The sequence below is a fragment of the Schistocerca gregaria genome, chromosome 2 (assembly GCF_023897955.1).
Source record: "Schistocerca gregaria isolate iqSchGreg1 chromosome 2, iqSchGreg1.2, whole genome shotgun sequence".
Lineage (NCBI taxonomy): Eukaryota > Metazoa > Arthropoda > Insecta > Orthoptera > Acrididae > Schistocerca > Schistocerca gregaria.
This window is the reverse complement of record NC_064921.1, coordinates 930,584,248-930,606,500: the sequence shown is the minus strand read 5'-3', so window position 1 is coordinate 930,606,500 and position 22,253 is coordinate 930,584,248. Positions and strand designations below refer to the sequence as shown.

The 22,253-nt window shown below is 42.0% G+C and overlaps 1 protein-coding gene across 3 annotated transcripts in view; it reads left to right on the top strand.

Annotated features, from left to right (window-relative positions):
* Positions 1 to 20,410, top strand: part of LOC126335372 (EGF domain-specific O-linked N-acetylglucosamine transferase) — a 137,519-nt gene extending 117,109 nt beyond the window's left edge. For all 3 annotated transcript variants that reach the window (XM_049998581.1, XM_049998580.1, XM_049998582.1), the window contains one exon: positions 18,059 to 20,410. In XM_049998581.1, the coding sequence (XP_049854538.1) occupies positions 18,059 to 18,211 (153 nt within the window). In that variant the 3' untranslated portion in view covers positions 18,212 to 20,410. The remainder of the gene's footprint in view (positions 1 to 18,058) is intronic.
* Positions 20,411 to 22,253: the final 1,843 nt, after the last annotated feature.

Below are 22,253 nucleotides of genomic sequence, written 5' to 3'. Positions count from 1 at the left end.
CTTTCATGTCCCTCAACTCTTATAACTGCCATCTGGCTTCTGTACAAATTGTAAATAGCTTTTCGCTCCCTGTATTTTACCCCTACCACCTTCAGAATTTGAAAGAGATTATTCCAGTCAACATTGTCAAAAGCTTTCTCCAAGTCTACAAATGCTAGAAACGTAGGTTTGCCTTTTCTTAATCTAGCTTCTAAGATAAGTCATATGGTCAGTATTGCCTCACGTGTTCCCATATTTCTACGGAATCCAAACTGATCTTCGCCGAGGTCGGCTTCTATCAGTTTTTCCATTCGTCTGTACAGAATTCGCGTTAGTATTTTGCAGCCATGACTTATTAAACTGATAGTTCGGTAATTTTCACATCTGTCAACGCCTGCTTTCTTTGGGATTGGAATTATTATATTCTTCTTGAAGTCTGAGGGTATTTTGCCTGTCTCATACATTTTGCGCACCAGTTGGTAGAGTTTTGTCAGGACTGGCTCTCACAAGGCTATCAGTAGTTCTAATGGAATGTTGTCTACTCCTGGGGCCTTGTTTCGACTTAGGTCTTTCAGTGCTCTATCAAATTCTTCACGCAGTATCATATCTCCCATTTCATCTTCATCTACATCCTCTTCTATTTCCATAATATTGTCCTCAAGAACATCGGCCTTGTATAGTTCCTCTATATACTCCTTCTACCTTTCTGCTTTCCCTTCTTTGCTTAGAACTGCCTTTCCATCTGAGCCCTTGATATTCATACAAGTGGTTCTCTTTAGTCCAAAGGTCTCTTTAATTTTCCTGTAGGCAGTATCTATCTTACCCCTAGTGAGATAAGCCTCTACATTCTTCCATTTGTCCTCTAGCCATGCCTGCTTAGCCATTTTGCACTTCCTGTCGATCTAATTTTTGAGACGTTTGTATTCCTTTTTGCCTGCTTCACTTACTGCATTTTTATTATTTCTCCTTTCATCAATTAAATTCTGTTTTTTTTTTTTTTTTTTTTTTTCTGACACCCAAGGATTCCTACTAGCCCTCGTCTTTTTACTTACTTGATCCTCTGCTGCCTTCACCACTTGATCCCTCAAGCTACCCATTCTTCTTCTACTGTATTTCTTTACCCCATTCTTGTCAATTGTTACTTTATGCTTTTCCTGAAACTCTGTACAACCTCTGGTTCTTTCAGTTTATCCAGGTCCCATCTCCTCAGATTACCACCTTTTTGCAGTTTCTTCAGTTTTAATCTACAGTTCATAACTAATAGATTGTGGTCAGAGTCCACATCTGCCCCTGGAAATGTCTTACAATTTAAAACCTGGTTCCTAAATCTCTGTCTTACCATTATATAATCTATTTGAAACCTGTCAGTATCTCCAGGCTTCTTCCACGTATACAACCTCCTTTTATGATTCTTGAACCAAGTGTTAGCTATAATTAAGTTGTGCTCTGTGCAAAATTCTACCAGGCGGCTTCCTCTTTCATTTCTTACCCCCAATCCATATTCACCTACTACGTTTCCTTCTCTTCCTTTTCTTACTATTGAATTCCAATCACCCATGACTATTAAATTTTCGTCTCTCTTCACTATCTGAATAATTTCTTTTATCTCATCATACACTCCTGGAAATGGAAAAAAGAACACATTGACACCGGTGTGTCAGACACACCATATTTGCTCCGGACACTGCGAGAGGGCTGTACAAGCAATGATCACACGCACGACACAGCGGACACACCAGGAACCGCGGTGTTGGCCGTCGAATGGTGCTAGCTGCGCAGCATTTGTGCACCGCTGTCGTCAGTGTCAGCCAGTTTGCCGTGGCATACGGAGCTCCATCGCAGTCTTTAACAGTGGTAGCATGCTGCAACAGCGTGGACGTGCACCGTATGTGCAGTTGATGGACTTTGAGCGAGGGCGTATAGTGGGCATGCGGGAGGCCGGGTGGACGTGCCTCTGAATTGCTCAACACGTGGGGCAGTACATCGATGTTGTCGCCAGTGGTCGGCGGAAGGTGCAAGTGCCCGTCGACCTGGGACCGGACCGCAGCGACGCACGGATGCACGCCAAGACCGGAGGATCCTACGCAGTGCCGTAGGGGACCGCACCGCCACTTCCCAGCAAATTAGGGACACTGTTGCTCCTGGGGTATCGGCGAGGACCATTCGCAACCGTCTCCATGAAGCTGGGCTACAGTCCTGCACACCGTTAGGCCGTCTTCCGCTCACGCCCCAACATCGTGCAGCCCGCCTCCAGTGGTGTCGCGACAGGCGTGAATGGAGGGACGAATGGAGACGTGTCGTCTTCAGCGATGAGAGTCGCTTCTGCCTTGGTGCCAATGATGGTCGTATGCGTGTTTGGCGCCGTGCAGGTGAGCGCCACAATCAGGACTGCATACGACCGAGGCACACAGGGCCAACACCCGGCATCATGGTGTGGGGAGTGATCTCCTACACTGGCCGTACACCTCAGGTGATCGTCGAGGTGACACTGAATAGTGCATGGTACATCCAAACCATCATCGAACCCATCGTTCTACCATTCCTAGACCGGCAAGGGAACTTGCTGTTCCAACAGGACAATGCACGTCCGCATGTATCCCGTACCACCCAACGTGCTCTAGAAGGTGTAAGTCAACTACCCTGGCCAGCAAGATCTCCGGATCTGTCCCCCGTTGAGCATGTTTGGGACTGGATGAAGCGTCGTCTCACGCGGTCTGCACGTCCAGCACGAACGCTGGTCCAACTGAGGTGCCAGGTGGAAATGGCATGGCAAGCCGTTCCACAGGACTACATCCAGCATCTCTACGATCGTCTCCAAGGGAGAATAGCAGCCTGCATTGGTGCGAAAGGTGGATATACACTGTACTAGTGCCGACATTGTGCATGCTCTGTTGCCTGCGTCTATGTGCCTGTGGTTCTGTCAGTGTGATCATGTGATGTATCTGACCCCAGGAATGTGTCAATAAAGTTTCCCCTTCCTGGGACAATGAATTCATGGTGTTCTTATTTCAATTTCCAGGAGTGTACATTTCTTCATTTTCTTCGTCATCTGCAGAGCTAGTTGGCATATAGACTTGTACTACTGTTGTAGGCATGGGCTTCGTGTCTATTTTGGCCACAATAATGCGTTCACTATGCTGTTTGTAGTAGCTTACCCGCACTCCTATTTTTTTATTCATTATTAAACCTACTCCTGTATTACCCCTATTTGATTTTGTATTTATAACCCTGTATTCACCTGACCAAAAGCCTTGTTCCTCCTGCCACCAAACTTCGCTAATTCCCACTATATCCAACTTTAACCTATCCATTTCCCTTTTTAAATTTTCTAATCTACCTGCCCGATAAGGGATCTGACATTCCACGCTACTTGTTTGATCCATTTCATAGTCCCTTACTTGTCTAAGTGTATCACAATTGTGTGAAAGAGCTTGTGTTACAACCTTGTATTTTGCACAGATGGCGAGCTCTTGGTAGCTAAAGTCTGTGCAGTTGTAGACCCTATTATGCCATTTCTGCATACAGTTGGAGTACTGCATGTACAGATCATGATCATTGAGGAAGCGAACTGAGCAGTACATGAGTTACTTTCAGCTGTTCCCTTCATGCCTAAGTAAAAGGCACTGGGGGGAAAACCCATTTTAGTGTTAAAGAAGTTTGTACGAACTCCATGTCCATATCAGTGACTGTGAAGACTTCACAACAGGTGTCCTGGTGTTCAAGTTACCAGCTCTTCCTTTTTAATTATCCCCATATTATTTTTCTTTTGTCCCAAAGGGAGGAACTAATAACCCTGAATGCTGGAATGATTTTGTATACTTTTGTATATGTGTCTATTGACAGTTCTAGAAGTTTTGGCTCCTCAAAGTAAGTACTGCACAGCAATTCTGCTTTCATAATTTTATAGTATTTACAGACTTTGCCAAAGCTTTTGATAAAGTTAAAAAAGAAAGTTCTTCTCAACAGGGAGACATATTGGTTATCCCAGCAAATTAAATAGATATAACAAAAAAGTGTGTTTAATATCAACTCTGCTTCTTTTATATCTACCTAACGCAAAATAGGAGGCTAAGTAGATAAGGGTTTCCAAATACATAAGAATATCTGCCTTTGTACACAGAGAATTTCAAGACCTCTATTGTTAGTTCTGTAAATAGTTCTACTGGTGTAACTGAACATAGGCAATGTAGATGTATAGTTTTTTCAGTGACTGTAAAATTTTACCATGAGTGAGAAGTAAGGGTTCTGTCATAGGTTTGTGAGTAGTGGGTTATGGTGTGGGATTTGTTCAAAGTATTTTGATTGAGGGGAATGCAGGGGGAAGCCAGTGGGAATTCTAGTGAGATCCTCTCCTGGGAATGCAGAATCTATAGTAGAAATACGTTGATAGAGGAGCAGGAGCATAAGATGTGTGCCCTTCAGGTGCAGTTACAACATGCAAAGGAGGAATGAGATAGGTTGACGAGGGTGAAGGGTGATGGGGAATGGGAACTGGCAGTTGGCAAGAAAGCTAGGAGTAGGAGGTATTCAGATAATCACGCTTTGCGTATATGCAATACATTTGACCAACTGTCAGAGTTGAGTGGAGAGGAGCCTCGTGTAGCTGTAGGTGTAGGAAACATGCAGCAGTCCTAAGCATTTAGGAGGCCTAGGTCAGTTGCAAAGTCTAACAGAAAGAAGAAGGTTCTGCTGCTAGGTAGTTCGCACAGTAGAGGTGTGGGCCAGCAGTTGCAGGAAGTGTTAGGGAGTGAGTACCAGGTCACCAGCATTGTGGAGCCTAGTGCAGGGTTGGCCCAGGTGACTGACAGCATAGGGGAGTTATGAAGGAATTTGACAAAGGAGGATGAGGTAGTGATAGTGGGTAGAGCAGGGAACTGTCTTGATAATGATGGGAAAATGATGTATGTGGTGACCTGGTAAAGATAGCTACTCAAACTGATGGCACTAATGTGCATTTCATGCAACTGTTTCAGCATCATGCTCATCCTCATCATAATGTGGCTGTTAGGTGTGTTAACATGGGGCTGCAGAGGGCACTGATGGCAGAGGGTATGGGTCACATTTCAGTGGTACTATTTGGGTAGATCAGGTATCACTACACATGGCCTGCACCTCAACAGGTATGAGAAGGGGAGGCTCGAAAAGCTTATAGGTGCCAGTGTAGTGGGTGGTGGTGGGGTTACTCATGTAAAAATTCCTGTAGTAGTTGGTGGTAGAGGTGCACCTTTCTTAGGTTGAAGTCAGCTGATATGTATACGTACATAAAGGAAGTCCCTCTTAACTAAGGGCTCACCTTCACAGGACATCATGTTTCCAAGTAGAGAAGGAATTAGCATATTTCATCAGAATATAAGAGATATTGGAGATAACGTTAGTGAACTGCTTATAGATGTTGACTCAAATTATTGGTATATCGGATCACCACTTAAACAATTTGACAATTCAGAGGCTTACCAGCATACAGATTAGCTAGCTGTTTTACAAGGAGTTCGTTGCGGGGTGGGGGAGCTGAACAGATATTTGAATGTTGTGGAAGGGCAGTTGAATTTAGTGAAACTAAACTTCTAATTGTTGTAGTTTATAGGTTCCCTAACTCTGAACAGTAGTACAGCCATAGCCTTTTTTTTTTTTTTTTTTTTTTTTTTTTTTTTTTTTTTTTTTTTTTTTTTCATTACTAGATGGGCATTCTGTTGGTAAAAGAGTAAATGACCTTTCAGACCATGATGCACAAGTTTTAACACTAAAAGGCTTTTGTACTCAAACAAATGTCACATATAATTACAAACTATGTAGGAAAGTTAATCCAACAGCAATTGAGGGTTTACTAAACCTTGTCAAGGAACAAGAGTGACAGGATGTTTATAGTGCCAATAACATTGATGATAAATATAATGCTTTCCTTTATACATTTCTCATGCTCTTTGAGAGTTGCTTTCCATTAAAACATTCTAAATGGGGTACTAGCAGTAATGGGGAGCCCGGGTGGCTGACTAGTTGGATAAGGTTATCGTGTAGAATGAAGTGGGAATTATATCAAAATGTTGCAAGTACTCACAATTGAGCTACAGTAGCCCATTACAAACAGTATTGTAAGGTGCTTAAAAATGTTATTAGGAAGGCAAAGAATATGTGGTGTGCAAATAGAATAGCTAATTCACAGGATAAAAGTAAAACCATACGGTCAGTTGTGAAGGAAGTGTCTGGTAAGCAGCAGAAGGTTGACAATATAAAGTCAGCTCATAGTAAAAATATTTCTGTTACTGATAAATCAGATATATGTACAGTATTTAACAATAATTTTCTGAGCTTTGCTGGTGAACTAAATAAAACTTTAGTTTCTTGGCAAATGCCTTTCCGAGATTGATGTCTGAAATACTCCTCTGTGATACAGACAAGAGGGAGATTGAGTCAATAATTAAATCACTGATGACTAAGGACTCTCATGGTTATGATGGAGTGTCTAGCAGAATATTAAAGTACTGTGCTGCACGTGTTAGCCCTGTATTTAGCCATATTTGTAATTTTTCCTTTAGGAATAGTCAATTTACTGAGCGATTAAAGTACTCAGTAGTAAAGCCACTTTATAAAAAGGGAGAAAGTAATAATGCAATTGATTTTAGACCTATTTCTATGCCATCAGTGTTTGCAAAAGCTATTGAAAAGGCTATGTATGTAAGGATAATTGATCATTTTATATCACACGATTTGCTATCAAATGTACAGTTCGTTCGGCTTTAGAAGTCATTTAATAACTGAAAGTGCTATATTCTCTTTTCTCAGTGAGATACTGGATGGGTTAAACAAAAGGTCTCGAACACTTGGCAATTTTTTTTTTTACAAAGGTGTTTGATTGTGTTGATCACAAAATATTGTTCCAGAAGCTAGACCATTACAGAATACGGGGAGTAGCTCACAATGGGTTCACCTCTTACTTTAGCACAGACAGCAGAAGGTCATTATTCACAGTGTTGAGAATGGCTGTGATGTGGGGTATTGTCAAGTGGAGGGTGCCCCAGGGATCAGTGTTGGGGCCACTCCTGTTCCTTATTTATATAAATGATATACTCTCTAGTATTATGGGTAACTCTAAAATATTTCTGTTTGCTGATGACACTAGCTTGGTAGTAAAGGATGTTGTGTGCAACATTGGCTTGGTTTCAAATAGTGCAGTACATGACCTCAGTTCATGGCTTGTAGAAAATAAACCAACACTAAATCACGGTAAGACTCAGTTTTTACAGTTTCTAACACACAATTCCAAAAAACCTGATGTTTTAATTTCACATATGGGCATATGATTAGTGAAACTGAACAGTTCAAATTTCTAGGTGTTCAGATAGATAGTAAGCTGTCATGGAAAGCCCACATTCAGGATCTTGTTCAAAGACTTAATACTGCCATTTTTACTATTCAAGCGGTATCAGAAGTGGGTGATCTTTCAACACGAAAATTACTCTACTTTGCTTATTTTCATTCGTTATTGTCGTATGGTATTATATTTTGGGGTAACTCTTTTCATTTTAAAAGGATATTTTTGGCTCAGAAACGGGCGGTTCAGGCAATAAGTGGTGAAGTTCACGAACCTCTTGTTGATCTCTGTTTATGAGTCTGGGTATTTTGACATTGGCCTCTCAATACATACATTCCTTATTGTCATTTCTTGTTACCAATATTAGTTTATTCCCAGGAATAACCAGCTTTCACTCGGTTAATACTCAGCAGAAATCAAACCTGCATTTGGATCGGACTTCCTTAACTCTTGTGCAAAAAGGTGTGCAATATACTGCTGCACTCATTTTCAATAAGCTGTCACTCTGATTCAAAAATCTTAGCAGCAATCTGTGCGTTTCCAAATTGGAACTGAAGAGTTTCCCCATGGGTCACTCCTATTCTGTCAAGGATTTCCTTGAAAAATTAAACTGATTTTTATTGTATTGCTGATAGCATTTACTTAAACTTATGGATTTACTTTTTTAAGGTTCATGAATGTTTATTTTTATCTGTTATTACGTTTATGTTGTAATTTCATGTAATGACACCCTCCATGACCTTGGAGATTTGCTCCTCAGTTTGGTCCTACTGAACTTGACGAGTAAATAAAATTTCTTCAGTGAGCCATCATGGTGCATCAGGGTCCACAAAGGGCTGCAGGTCACTTGTAAATGAATCCAAGATTCCAGCTTTCAATGCTGTAGCAGAGAGCCATAGATTAGACTTAAACTGTTAATTTAGCAACTGTTCTTTTTCAGTGTTCGCTGCTATGGGAGCAGGCTGGGGCACAGCATAGGGGTCAGACAATATCCAATATAGCTAATTGCAACAGCTGTATTCTCTGGGCACAAAGACCCTTCTTGAAAGTTTTAGTAAAGTGTGGACTGTTACAGTTAATCATTGTCCTCGCCTGAGACCAGGGCAGTTCATACAGATCTTTGAATTAAATCCCACTGTTTATGGTTCTGGATGAAAATTTTATTTGAAGATATTAATATTCATCCTTCATGAGGAAACAAGGCTGGCCAAAAGCATTTAAGAAACAAATCTGCAACTGGTTCTTAGTGAATCTTGTGAGGATTTCAGCTTGTAGGCATTACATGCTACTTTATATGCAGCCTGTGCCAAGTAACACACATCTTATGGTATTGACAACATCACATGGACTACAAAATATTGTTCTTCTGGAATGGTATCATGTTGCTATTGACTGGACACAAAGTAATTGAAATGATAAACCATTTTTATGACTTAGAGCTGAAAGCCAGTGAGGGGATTGTGGTGGAGCAGTTGAGAGGCTACTGTGGGACAGGAGCTTCAGTTGTCACAGTGCTGTGTAGTCAGTACAATAAGTGTGCTTAAAAGACTCAATTATGCAGAAAATCCACAAAAATTATGTGGCTGCTGATAAAAAGTAATAAAATAAGATCTGTAACACTAATGTCTAGGCCTAATCATTCTTCACTTCCCCCACCCCAGGGGGCTCACGAGTCTTTGGTGAGTTCATGGCTACCTCAGAGAGCCCTGTCCTTTGTTACACCTCTTTCCTTCCATGCTGCAGGTCTATCCCTCTGCCATTCTTTTTCCCTTCTCTTGGGGAACATGTCTCATGAAACATGATCCTGCAGCCTCTGCACCCTGCAGCCGTGAGTCTTCAAAGGCTTGCACTTGGCAGTTGCCAAGGTGACTGTCCTATATTTGTTCCCTCCTCCCAGTTACCCATCATGACCCTTCTCCAATGGAACATTCATGGCATTAGATTCAGCAAGGAAGAATTATAGCTGCTTTTGGAATCACAGCGTCTGGTTGTTATCTGAAACCAGGAAATGAAATTGCATCCTAGTGACCAGTTTGACCGCTCGCATTTCCTTCTGGTCTGCTTTGACCTTCCCTCCAAGGATGGTATTCCATATCATTGGTGAGTCATGCTGCTCGTTTGGGATGACATCCATGGCCAAACTATCCTACTAAAGATCTGGCTGGAAGCTGTTACAGTGCACATTTTCCTTCCCCACTTCACCTTTTCTGCCTGTAACATCTACATCCCTCCATCATTTGCTGTCAGCAGGAGAGATTTTCTCCAACTTATTGGTCAACTCTCTCATCCCTTTTTGCCAATTAGTGACTTTAATGAACACCATTTGGTTGACCGCAGTCATCTCAAACTCATCTGCCTTAACACCGGAGAACCTACATTCATTTCAGACTCCAAGTGCGCCTATTTCCATTTGGACATCTCATTTGCACTTCCCAGCTTGGCCAGTATATTGAGTGTGAGTGGTCCAATCTCTCTGACATATACTCGAGCAACCATTTCCTGTGCATTATCTACTGCTGACTCCTACCCCACCTATGTGTAAACTCAGTTGGCAGTGTTCTACAACTGACTGGAGGATTTACTCCTCCCTGGCGACCTTCAATGAACAGCATTCCCCCTGTTGTGATGACTAGGTACAGTAACGAATGAACATTATCCTTACTACTGCAAAATGTTCAATACCTTGCACTTCGTCTTTACCACACTGTGTCCCTGTCTTCTGGTGGTCTGAGGCATGCTATGACACAATTCACACATAGAGTTGTACCCTCTGTGTTTTTAAGTGTTATCCTACAATGGAGAACTATAGTTGTTACAAAAAGTTGAGTGCACAATGTTGGTGCTTTCTTTGGGATAGCAAAAATGCTAGCCGGATACATGTACTAGCTTTTTTAACAGTTTCACTCCCTCTTCCATTGTGAGGCACAACCTCCATCAGCTCTCTGGGATCAAAGTGCATTCTCCTATTTCCCGTCTGACAATAGTAGATGATAGCATTTTGGACCCTATTGCTATCTCCAACACCTTAGGGCGCTGTTTTGCGGATATTTTGAGCTCTGCCCATTATCACCCTACCTTCCTCCATCGAAAACGAGTGCAGGAGGCTTGGGTGATACACTTCTCCTCTCAGATTCATGAAAGCTACATGCCAGCTTTACTGTGAGGGTGCTAGACCATGCTCTCACTTCATCCCAGTGTCCTGCCCTAGAACCAGATGTTGTTCACATTCAGATGTTGCAGCACTTTTATCTTGTGGGTAAGCAGTTTCCTCTACATATGTACAATCACATTTGGGCAGATGGCATGTTTTCCAGACCCTGGCATGAAGCTACTGTCATACCCATACCTACGCCCAGTAAGGACAAACACCTTCCTCCTAGCTACCATCCCATTTCTCTCACAAGCTATGTTTGCATGGTGTTAGAATGTATGATTCATGGCGAGCTCATGTGGTGGCTCAAGTCTTGCAGTCTGCTGACCACTGCGCAATGTGGATTTTGAGCACGCCATTCTGCAATTGACCATCTCATCACTTTGTTAACCCATGCTGAAATACCAGACTATGGCTATGTTTTTTTATTTGGAGAAAGTCTATGCCGTCTCCTGGGAGGACTGGTATCCTCTATACTCTATACACATGGGGCTTCCGAGGCTGCCTGCCCCATTTCCTTCAAGAATTTTTAAAAGACAGAGTTTTCAAGGTATGTATGGATTTGGCCTCATCAGACACCTTTATCCAGGAGAACGGGGTGCCTCAAGGCTCCGTCCTGAGCGTCGTCCTCTTTGTCGCAATGATTAACCCTATCATGGGATATTTCCCACCAGGCATCTCTAGCTCCCTTTTTGTTGATGACTTTGTGATCAGTTGCAATTCTACATGGACATGAACTTGTCTCCATGAGCAGCATCTTCAGTGATGTCTCAATCATCTTTGCTTGTGAAGCATCAAAAATGGCTTTCGCTAGTCCACAGACAAAACCATTTGTATGAATTTCTGGCAGTGCAATGGGTTTCTTCCACCATCTGTATATCTTGGGAATGATGCTCTTCCATTTGCTGAAACTACAAAATTCCCAGGGCTCACTTTTGATGTAAATGTTGTGTGACTATGGCCTCCCATCGGGTAGACCATTCGTCGGGTGTAAGTCTTTCGATTTGACGCCTCTTCGGTGACTTGCGGATCAATGGGGATGAAATGATGATGATTAGGACAACACAACACCCAGTCCCTGAGTGGAGAAAATCTCCAACACAGCCGGGAATCAAAATCAGGCCCTTAGTATTGACATTCTGTCGCGCTGACCACTCAGCTACTGGCAGCAGACTCACTCTTGATAGAAAACTCTCTTGGTCCTCCCACATCTTACCTGGCCACACACTTTACATGGTCCCAAAGTGGTATTTCTGGGGAATGGACTGATCCCTTGTCTGTTCAAAACTAGAGTGTTTCGTTTATTCATCTGTACATCTTATGCCATCTTAATACCATCATGAATTACATCGAGTAAAACTGAAGTGATATCAGGTGTTCCCCAGGGAAGTGTGCTGGGACCTCTGCTGTTCCTGATCTATATAAATAACCTGGGTGACAATCTGAGCAGTTCTCTTAGGTTGTTCGCAGATGATGCTGTAATAATTTACCATCTAGTAAGGTCATCTGAAGACCAGTATCAGTCGCAAAGCGATTTAGAAAAGATTGCTGTATGGTATGGCAGGTGGCAGTTGACCCTAAATAACGAAAAGTGTGAGGTGATCCACATGAGTTCCAAAAGAAATCCGTTGGAATTCGATTACTCAATAAATAGTACAATTCTCAAGGCTGTCAATTCAACTAAGTACCTGGGTGTTAAAATTACGATCAACTTCAGTTGGAAAGACCACATAGATAATATTTGGGGAAGGCGAGCCAAAGGTTGCGTTTCATTGGCAGGACACTTAGAAGATGCAACAAGCCCACTAAAGAGACAGCTTACACTACACTCGTTCGTCCTCTGTTAGAATATTGCTGCGCGGTGTGGGATCTTTAACAGGTGGGATTGATGGAGGACATCGAAAGGGTGCAAAAAAGGGCAGCTCAATTTGTATTATCACGTAATAGGGGAGAGAGTGTGGCAGATATGATACGCAAATTGGGATGGAAGTCATTAAAGCAAAGATGTTTTTCATCGCGGCGAGATCTTTTTACGAAATTTCAGTCACCAACTTTCTCTTCCAAATGCGAAAATATTTTGTTGAGACCAACCTACATAGGTAGGAATGATCATCAAAATAAAATAAGAGAAATCAGAGCTCGAACAGAAAGATTTAGGTGTTCGTTTTTTCCCGTGCGCTGTTAGGGAGTGGAATGGTAGAGAGATAGTATGATTGTGGTTCGACGAACCCTCTGCCAAGCACTTAAATGTGAATTGCAGAGTAGTCATGTAGATGTGGCCACTGGCACCTTTTATTCTAGCCTGTTTGAGAGTTTTTATGCAGAAGCTGCTGAACTACCACTGTCCTACTGGTGAGATGTTCTCCTCAGCGGATAAGCATGCTATTTTACTGCCATGCATGGCCACCCACCTTATGCCTCGTTTTTTGATGATTCCCTTGACCGCCAGTATCAGGTGTGCCCTATTTCTCTGTTACTTCCCGGAGTTCACTTTTGGTTACTGCTGTGGAAACTTAACTTCCAATTACCTGCCATGGTTCCGATGGGTGTGAACCCTTCACTACCTTGTCTTCATGCAGCGGCGCATGTTCATCTTGGAAATTATTCGCTTCCCAAGGATTTGATCTATTACTGTAAGTTTCTCGACCTCTGCATGCAACTTAGCGATAGCACCTTCATGTACACCATTGGCCTAAGACTGACAGTTGTGTCGAGTGTGCCTTTGTCAATGGCACCGACCATTTCCAGTATTGGGCTCCAGAACACTGCTCAATATTTACAGCATAGCTCTCCAACCTGCCACCTTCAGAATTTGAAAGAGAGGTGGCAGGGGTAAAATACAGGGAGAGAAAGGCTATTTATAATTTGTACAGAAACCAGATGGTGGTTATAAGAGTCAAGGGGCATGAAAGGGAAGCAGTGGTTGGGAAGGGAGTGAGACAGGGTTGTAGCCTATCCCCGATGTTATTCATTCTCTATACTGAACAAGCAGTAAAGGAAACAAAAGAAAAATTCAGAGTAGGAATTAAAATCCATGGAGAAGAAATAAAAACTTTAGAGGTTCGCCGATGGCATTTTAATTCTGTCAGAGACACCAAAGGACCTGGAAGAGCAGCTGAACGAAATGGACAGTGTCTTGAAAGGAGGATATAAGATGAACATCAACAAAAGCAAAACGAGGATAATGGAATGTAGTCGAATTAAGTCGGGCGATGCTGAGGGAATTAGATTAGGAAATGAGACACTTAAAGTAGTAAAGGAGTTTTGCTACTTGGGGAGCAAAATAACTGATGATGGTCAAAGTAGAGAGGATATAAAATGTAGACTGGCAATGGCAAGGAAAGCGTTTCTGAAGAAGAGACATTTGTTAACATTGACTATAGATTTAAGTGATAGGAAGTCGTTTCTGAAAGTATTTGTTTGGAGTGTAGCCATGTATGGAAGTGAAATGTGAACGATAAATACACTCCTGGAAATGGAAAAAAGAACACATTGACACCGGTGTGTCAGACCCACCATACTTGCTCCGGACACTGCGAAAGGGCTGTACAAGCAATGATCACACGCACGGCACAGCGGACACACGAGGAACCGCGGTGTTGGCCGTCGAATGGCGCTAGCTGCGCAGCATTTGTGCACCGCCGCCGTCAGTGTCAGCGAGTTTGCCATGACATACGGAGCTCCATCGCAGTCTTTAACACTGGTAGCATGCTGCGACAGCGTGGACGTGAACCGTATGTGCATTTGACGGACTTTGAGCGAGGGCGTATAGTGGGCATGCGGCAGGCCGGGTGGACTTACTGCCGAATTGCTCAACACGTAGGGCATGAGGTCTCCACAGTACATCGATGTTGTCGCCAGTGGTCGGCGGAAGGTGCACGTGCCCGACGACCTGGGACCGGACCGCAGCGAAGCACGGATGCACGCCAAGACTGTAGGATCCTACGCAGTGCCGTAGGGGACCGCACCGCCACTTCCGAGCAAATTAGGGACACTGTTGCTCCTGGGGTATAGGCGAGGACCATTCACAACCGTCTCCATGAAGCTGGGCTACGGTCCCGCACACCGTTAGGCCGTCTTCCGCTCACGCCCCAACATCGTGCAGCCCGCATCCAGTGGTGTCGCGACAGGCGTGAATGGAGGGACGAATGGAGACATGTCGTCTTCAGCGATGAGAGTCGCTTCTGCCTTGGTGCCAATGATGGTCGTATGCATGTTTGGCGCCGTGCAGGTGAGCGCCACAATCAGGACTGCATACGACCTAGGCACACAGGGCCAACACCCGGCATCATGGTGTGGGGAGCGATCTCCTACACTGGCCGTACACCTCTGGTGATCGTCGAGGTGACACTGAATAGTGCATGGTACATCCAAACCGTCATCGAACCCATCGTTATACCATTCCTAGACCGGCAAGGGAACTTGCTGTTCCAACAGGACAATGCACGTCTGCATGTATCCCGTGCCACCCAACGTGCTCTAGAAGGTGTAAGTCAACTACCCTGGCCAGCAAGATCTCCGGATCTGTCCCCCATTGAGCATGTTTGGGACTGGATGAAGCGTCGTCTCACGCGGTCTGCACATCCAGCACGAACGCTGGTCCAACTGAGGCGCCAGGTGGAAATGGCATGGCAAGCCATTCCACAGGACTACATCCAGCATCTCTACGATCGTCTCCATGGGAGAATAGCAGCCTGCATTGCTGCGAAAGGTGGATATACACTGTACTAGTGCCGACATTGTGCATGCTCTGTTGCCTGTGTCTATGTGCCTGTGGTTCTGTCAGTGTGATCATGTGATGTATCTGACCCCAGGAATGTGTCAATAAAGTTTCCCCTTCCTGGGACAATGAATTCACGGTGTTCTTATTTCAATTTCCAGGAGTGTAGTCTAGACAAGAAGAGAATAGAAGCTTTCAAAATGTGGTGCTACAGAAGAATTCTGAAGGCTAGATGGGTAGATCACATAACTAATGAGGAGGTATTGAACAGAATTGGAGAGAAGAGAAATGTGTGTCACAACTTGACTAGGAGAAGGAACCTGTTGGTAGGGCATATTCTGAGGCATCAAGGGATCACCAATTTAGTATTGGAGGGCAGCGTGGAGGGTAAAAAATTAGAGGGAGACCAAGAGATGAATACACTGAACAGATTCAGAAGGGTGTAGGTTGCAGTAGGTACTAGGAGATTAAGAACCTTGCACAGGATAGAGTAGCATGGAGAGCTGCATCAAACCAGTCTCTGGACTGAAGACCACAACAACAGCTCTTCACCCTCTATTAGGCTACCTAGTACATCCAGCAATTCCGGCTTTTTAATTGTGTCATATGCTCTGATTCTTTCAGTGTCGTTCAGAGTCTTTGTGCACTGTACACAAGCCGTTCCTTAGTGCAACGAATCCAAGAAAGCTTCCACTTGCTCGCTGTTGAGGGAGCCACTGTGATGTTCAGGTGGGTTCCAGGTCACATTGGTCTGACAGGAAATAAGGCTACTGATGCTACTGCCAAAGCTGAAGTCCTCCTTCCTCAGTTTGCTAGCTCTTGCGTTCCTTCAGATGATCTTTGTGTTGCTGTCTGTCAGCAGATGGTGTCACTTTGGCATCACCACTGGTGTTCTCTTTTTGGGAACAATCTCTGGGAAATTAAACCTCTCCCAATAGCTTGACCAACGTTCTCTCAGCCCTCTCATCGTGAGGAGATCATTTTAACTAGGTTGCTTAATGGCACTGTGTTTTTAGCCATTGCCATTTGTTATGTGGTGATCCTCCACCACTTTGTGCTCATTGTCATCAACCTTTGACAGTTCGCCATTTCCTGACTGAATGCCCTTTTTTTAAACCACTTACATTGGACTGCGTGTTTTCCAGCTATTTTAGCAAACAATGTGTGGGATGTCAACCATGTTTTACTTTTTATCTGATGTAGCAACATGGCAAAGAACATTTAATCATTAGTTAGGGAGCTCCACTGTCTCTACGGCATATTCTGTGGATCTTTGTCCAAGAGGAAGTTCTTGTTTTTAGCTCTCTTTCCTTCCATTGATTGACTCACTTGCTTATGTGAAAGGAAGTGGTATCTGTGAGGCATCACAAAGAATGTTGGCAACGTCTTCTGGCAGTATTGTGTTGATTTTCAAGTTCCAGTATTGGTGCAACAAATTTTACTACATTGTGTTTTGTACTTGGGCAGGAGAGCAATATTAAAGTTTCCTGGTAGTCTCCCATGTATGCGACAAACAAGACAAGTTTCGTGTTTGAGCTACAACCCAAATTACTTGGAAGTAGATGTTAATATTGGATTAAATTACAATGAAATGAACACCCTTAGCTGCTTACAGGCGTTGACATACGTCAACGGGGACAGATGAAAATGTGTGCCCCGATGGGACTCGAACCCGGGATCTCCTGCTTACATGGCAGACGCTCTATCCATCTGAGCCACCGAGAACACAGAGGATAGCGCGACTGCAGGAGTTTATCTCTGGCACGCCTCCCGCGAAACCCACATTCTTAACCTAGTGCCCCTGCCCATTATACTCATTACTTGTGGCGCGTTGCCGATTCCCATAAGAGTTCGGGCACTGTTTGTGCATTCACACAAAAGAAGATGGTCAGGTGACCATGCAGCTCATTAAAATGAAATTACAATGAAATGAACACCCTCAGCTGCTTACAGGCATTGACATACGTCAACGGGGACAGATGAAAATGTGTGCCCCGACCGGGACTCGAACCTGGGATCTCTTGCTTACATGGCACATGCTCTATCCATCTGAGCCACCAAGAACACAGAGGATAGCGCCACTGCAGGGATTTGTCTCTGGCATGCCTCCCACGAAACCCACATTCTCAATCTAGTTCCCCTGCCCATTATACTCATTACATAAGCTCTACCTCCCCCTCACAGGACTGGCAGTCTACACTTGTGTTTCTTGAAAGCAAAATTGAGACATTGTCATAGGGACCACTGATGTGACGAAAGTCATACTTGAACACCATAATGGACCGGGTTTTCTCTCTTCTCTTATTTCAAAATGCGAAAAGGAGCAACATACAAATCAAAGCAAATTGGGGTGCATAATCTAAAACCGCCACATTATAGTGTGTGTGCATACTGTCATTATCAGATACATAATAAATATAAACACATATTCTTAAAACAATCAGTATTTCATTGCTACTCTTTTTGAAGATTTTTCAACTTATTAATAGTACTCATGTCAGTACTAAATTCACACACTGCATTTTAGCAGTTTGTTGTACTCTCCAATTAGTTTTGGTTCATTAAAATATTGATACAGTTATTATTTACATTTCCTATGACTCAAACAGTTTAGTTATAATGTAGAAGCTCTCTCTCCCTTCCTCCCTCCCTCCCAATAGAGTTTCAGTGCTTATAGCTTTTATAAAAATATGGAGAATATTTGTGAAGAGCAAATAATATAAAGATTTAGGATTTGCCAAAAAATATTAGTTGAATACTGTTCCATCTTTATAAATGTATCAATGACTTCTTGAAGCTGTCTCATAATATCATAGAAGCAGTTCTTTTTCCAACTAAGAGAAATTATTTTACTTATAATGATTCATAGTAGTGAATGCTTTGTCATTATTACTTCCAGGGTCACCATCCAGAAGGAGGAGCACATGCAAAATTTACCAATTATGGTTTTGACGTCACAGAGTTCCTTCGACTTGTAGAAATTGGTGCTAAACACGTAAAATATCATCAAGAATTTAAAAAGTTTCATTTGAAGGGCCATGATGAATTGTAGTCAGTAAGGGCTCAACTATTGTTAACTTGGAAAAACTTCACTTTTAGTTATAAATTTTCTGCAGAATGAATAGCGAATAGTAAAGTTAAAATACTGCATAACTCAGTGACACAGATTGTGGATTTTGGAAACTAACCTCTCATTTCACTTGCCACTGTACTGAATCTCAAACACATAAATCACCAATGCATACTATCAGAAAAACAATTTAATAATACTTTTGTAATGTCAAGAAACTGCATTTTTTGGTGTATCAATATCAGAAAAATTTCAGATCTGTCAAATGTCCAAAGTCATTCTGTGTACAACACAATTATTTACCAGCAATTTATTAAAACACACAGTGTACTATATGCACCACACAAACAGATTTTGTAAAAAAAGAAAGAATGATGAGAAAAATGAAAAATGAAAATGGGCAACTATCAGTTCTCAGGGATAATAATATTTGAAAACATATAATTGATGATTACACTAGTACTGATAAGTAATTATGTGTATCACTGACATTAGGAAATGTTGGGAGTTCTTATTCCATAAAAATGAAAGGATGAATCTTGGTCTGAACTTAATAGACACTGGATTCACATTAAAAATAGCAGCATGGCATTTAAAATGTTTTATCAAGAAGCATCGGAAACAAAGTGAGAGACATATAGAAAATAGAATCTTAATGTGAAAGAGAATAGTAGATGATTGAGCTTATGTGATTGCTGATGATGCCCCAATCACATTGTTTAAAAATAAGTCTACATTTTAACACTAAGAATGCAATCAGTACATCGGTATATGCATACAGGATCAAAGAATTGTAAAACATAATTACATCCAAATGCAGACAATGCAGTGAAAAAACTTTTGTATTATGGAACAGATTTCCCAACATAATAGTAACATTCTTGTTGCCTGAACACCATTGGTGTGTGTATGATTCCTGCCTTTAATGACGTGAAAAAATGTAAGTTGGGCTTCATACTGTTGCATGTTGTCTTTGTGTTGTTATGTGGAAATATATTGTTTTGAAACATTAGACATAAAACTGAAGGCTTTGAAAGAAATATACAGTATTCTGTTGGATTCTTGGATATCTTACAGTCACAGGAATTCTTACACGCAGAGGAATCAGTTTTACTTTTATGATGATGATGATGATGATGACATCATCATCATCATCATCATCATCAAAGGTAATCAGTATGAATCCTGCAAAAGTATTGGGGTGGGGGGGGGGGGGGGATGAGGGAGGAAGAGGTAACTGGCAGTGTCTCCTTATCACCAAGATTGCTGTGGTTGCAGTTGGCACTGAACATTTGCAGGTTTTTAAGTACCAAAGTTGATTGTAAATACTTAGAAATACATGTATGTGTGAATTGTGTGTCAGTGTATCACAAAATATAGAAACCTGTAAATGAATTTAAAGAAAATTTGCTTTGATTTCAGTGAAAGCATAATGACAGAAGTTTATCATATATTTATTCAGGATATAAAGGTCACAAATTGATTGTTTCTGCCAAAGTTGTATTACTGTTCATATGTGCACATTATTTGTGTACACTATGTAATTACATATTAGTAAATGTCATCCACTATTTTTAGAGGTACTTTTAAGAAACATAGTTCACCAAATATATTTTATATCTTAAAAGAGAAGGCCGATCTTGTCACCAGTACAGAAATGTTTTTGCTAGTTCACAGACTACTCAAAATTTTCTACAATGGTTTATATTATAGGTGATGGGCACTATGTGATATAGTACTTATTTGAGAGATTGTGCACCAGCTTGTTTACTAATTCTGACAAACTTACTGGGTAATGGCAGGTCATAAGTCACAATAATGGTCAGTTGGCTTTGGACTGCAGCTTGGTTATGAGGCTGTCGTTCGTTAGAGTACCATTAAAATAAGACAAGCTGTGTCCATGTCATTATATTCTGTAGGCTGTCTTTTATCAGCTTACTTTTGTAATTATCTATAAGAAAGTTTAACTTTATTTAAATGAATATTTTGTCAGAAATCAGTTATTGCCCTTTGAAACTGTCCATTTATGATGATACAGAAATGATTAAAAACTTGAAGTACATGGTGTTATTAAACATTTCTAGCCAGTGTTGTCATTATTGATGTCTTGTGCTGTGATAATCTTTTGTATGATATTTTGTAATGTATTGTGTAATAAAACAAGCTAATGTAATCTTTTAAGTGATTACTGTAATATGTGCGGGGTTTGTGTGTGTGTGTGTGTGTGTGCGCCTGTGTTAGGGAGGGAGGGGGGGGGGGGGGGGAGAGAGAGAGAGAGAGAGAGAGAGAGAGAGAGAGAGAGAGAGAGAGAGAGAGAGATTTGAGATTTGTTATGTGGTAGGCCTGGGACAAGAATGCTGATAGTAAGGAATATACATATGTGCAGCTTATACCATCATAGGAATAGGAGTATTTATGTGTGTGTGTGTGGGGGGGGGGGGGGGGGGGTGACAGTCAGGTCATAGTGAATACTATACCAGCTGCTTTTTCACATGCAGCTGTTACCCCACTAGTTTTAGAAATGCACAGTCTACTGGTCTTCAGAATGTGCATCGAATCAATATGAAATGCTTTGTTAAGGTACTAGCAACTATGCTGCCCCACATGTGTTCAGTATTTTGTGACATTGTAAACTCAACAGCAAAGTATTAAATTAGTACCTATTGACATCCAGATTATAATTATCACAAAAGCAAAAAGTATGGATATGCAATCTAAAGAGGAGGGGAAAAAATTGCTGCACTCATCTGACTTATGAATATTTTCCAAGTCAGTTTTAATGTGACCATCTGTATGTGGGGCTTAAATGTAATTATCTTACCATATAATAGCCACTTATTGAAAACAATTGGAACGTAAGTTGGCTAGTTTATCCAAAATGGCAAACATCATATACATGAGAGGGAGAGGCTGGGGGAGGGAGACCTGCATCTAGATGTACACAGTAATATATATACAAAGTAATGGGATAATGATATACAGTCATTTGGATCAACTAATAACACAATGTATGTAAGACAGATGTAACTAATGATTTAGCAAAGACTATTTAAAAGTATCTGACACTTGGAGTGCTGGGAAGAGATGTAGAAAGAGAATGTATCAGATGAAAATTGTGATAGTCTTAAATGAAAAAAATCTGTTAGTTAAAGTCCGAGAAGATAAATATTGTTTGTACTGTTCTTGGTTCTCCAGCTGGGTGCAGTCATATTCAAACCACGATATTTCAACAGTGTTTCTTGCCGTCATCTTCAGGTGATATCTGCAGACTGAGTGTCTCCGCTGAATCTCCTCCCCTTTATACTCTGATCGCTCCCCACCCCTTCCCCCCGGGTTCTGCCGCACGCAGAAGTCGCTTTGGGTCGGCGCTATGCTTTTAGTTGGCTGAGTGCTGGGTCCCAGGCTTTGCTGAGTTTGAACCCAGCGCCTCTGCTGATCAGCCCATCAGCTACACGTATTTCAATCACCTCCTTCAGAACACAACCACTGCACTCGGCTGGAGTCCCGAGAGCAATACAAACAGGTAATTCACTGGGAAAGCCTAAGATCACACATGACAAATATTGTTGATAGAAAAAGATCATTCTCTTATGAATTATGTATGTATTACGATGAAACTTTCACAACAAATGTTTATCTTCTTTTATCATCACACAACCATGTTGATATCATTACATTAACTATATTAAAAACAAAGATTCCAAGACTTACCAAGCGGGAAAGCGCCGGCAGACAGTCACATGAACAAAACACACAAACACACACACAGAATTACTAGCTTTCGCAACCGATGGTTGCTTCTTCAGGAAGGAGAGGGAAAGACGAAAGGATGTGGGTTTTAAGGGAGAGGGTAAGGAGTCATTCCAATCCCGGGAGCGGAAAGACTTCCCTTAGGGGAAAAAAAAGGACAGGTGTACACTCGCACACACACACACACACACACACACACACACACACACACACACACACACACACACACACACATCCATCCGCACATATGTATGTGCGGATGGATATGTGTGTG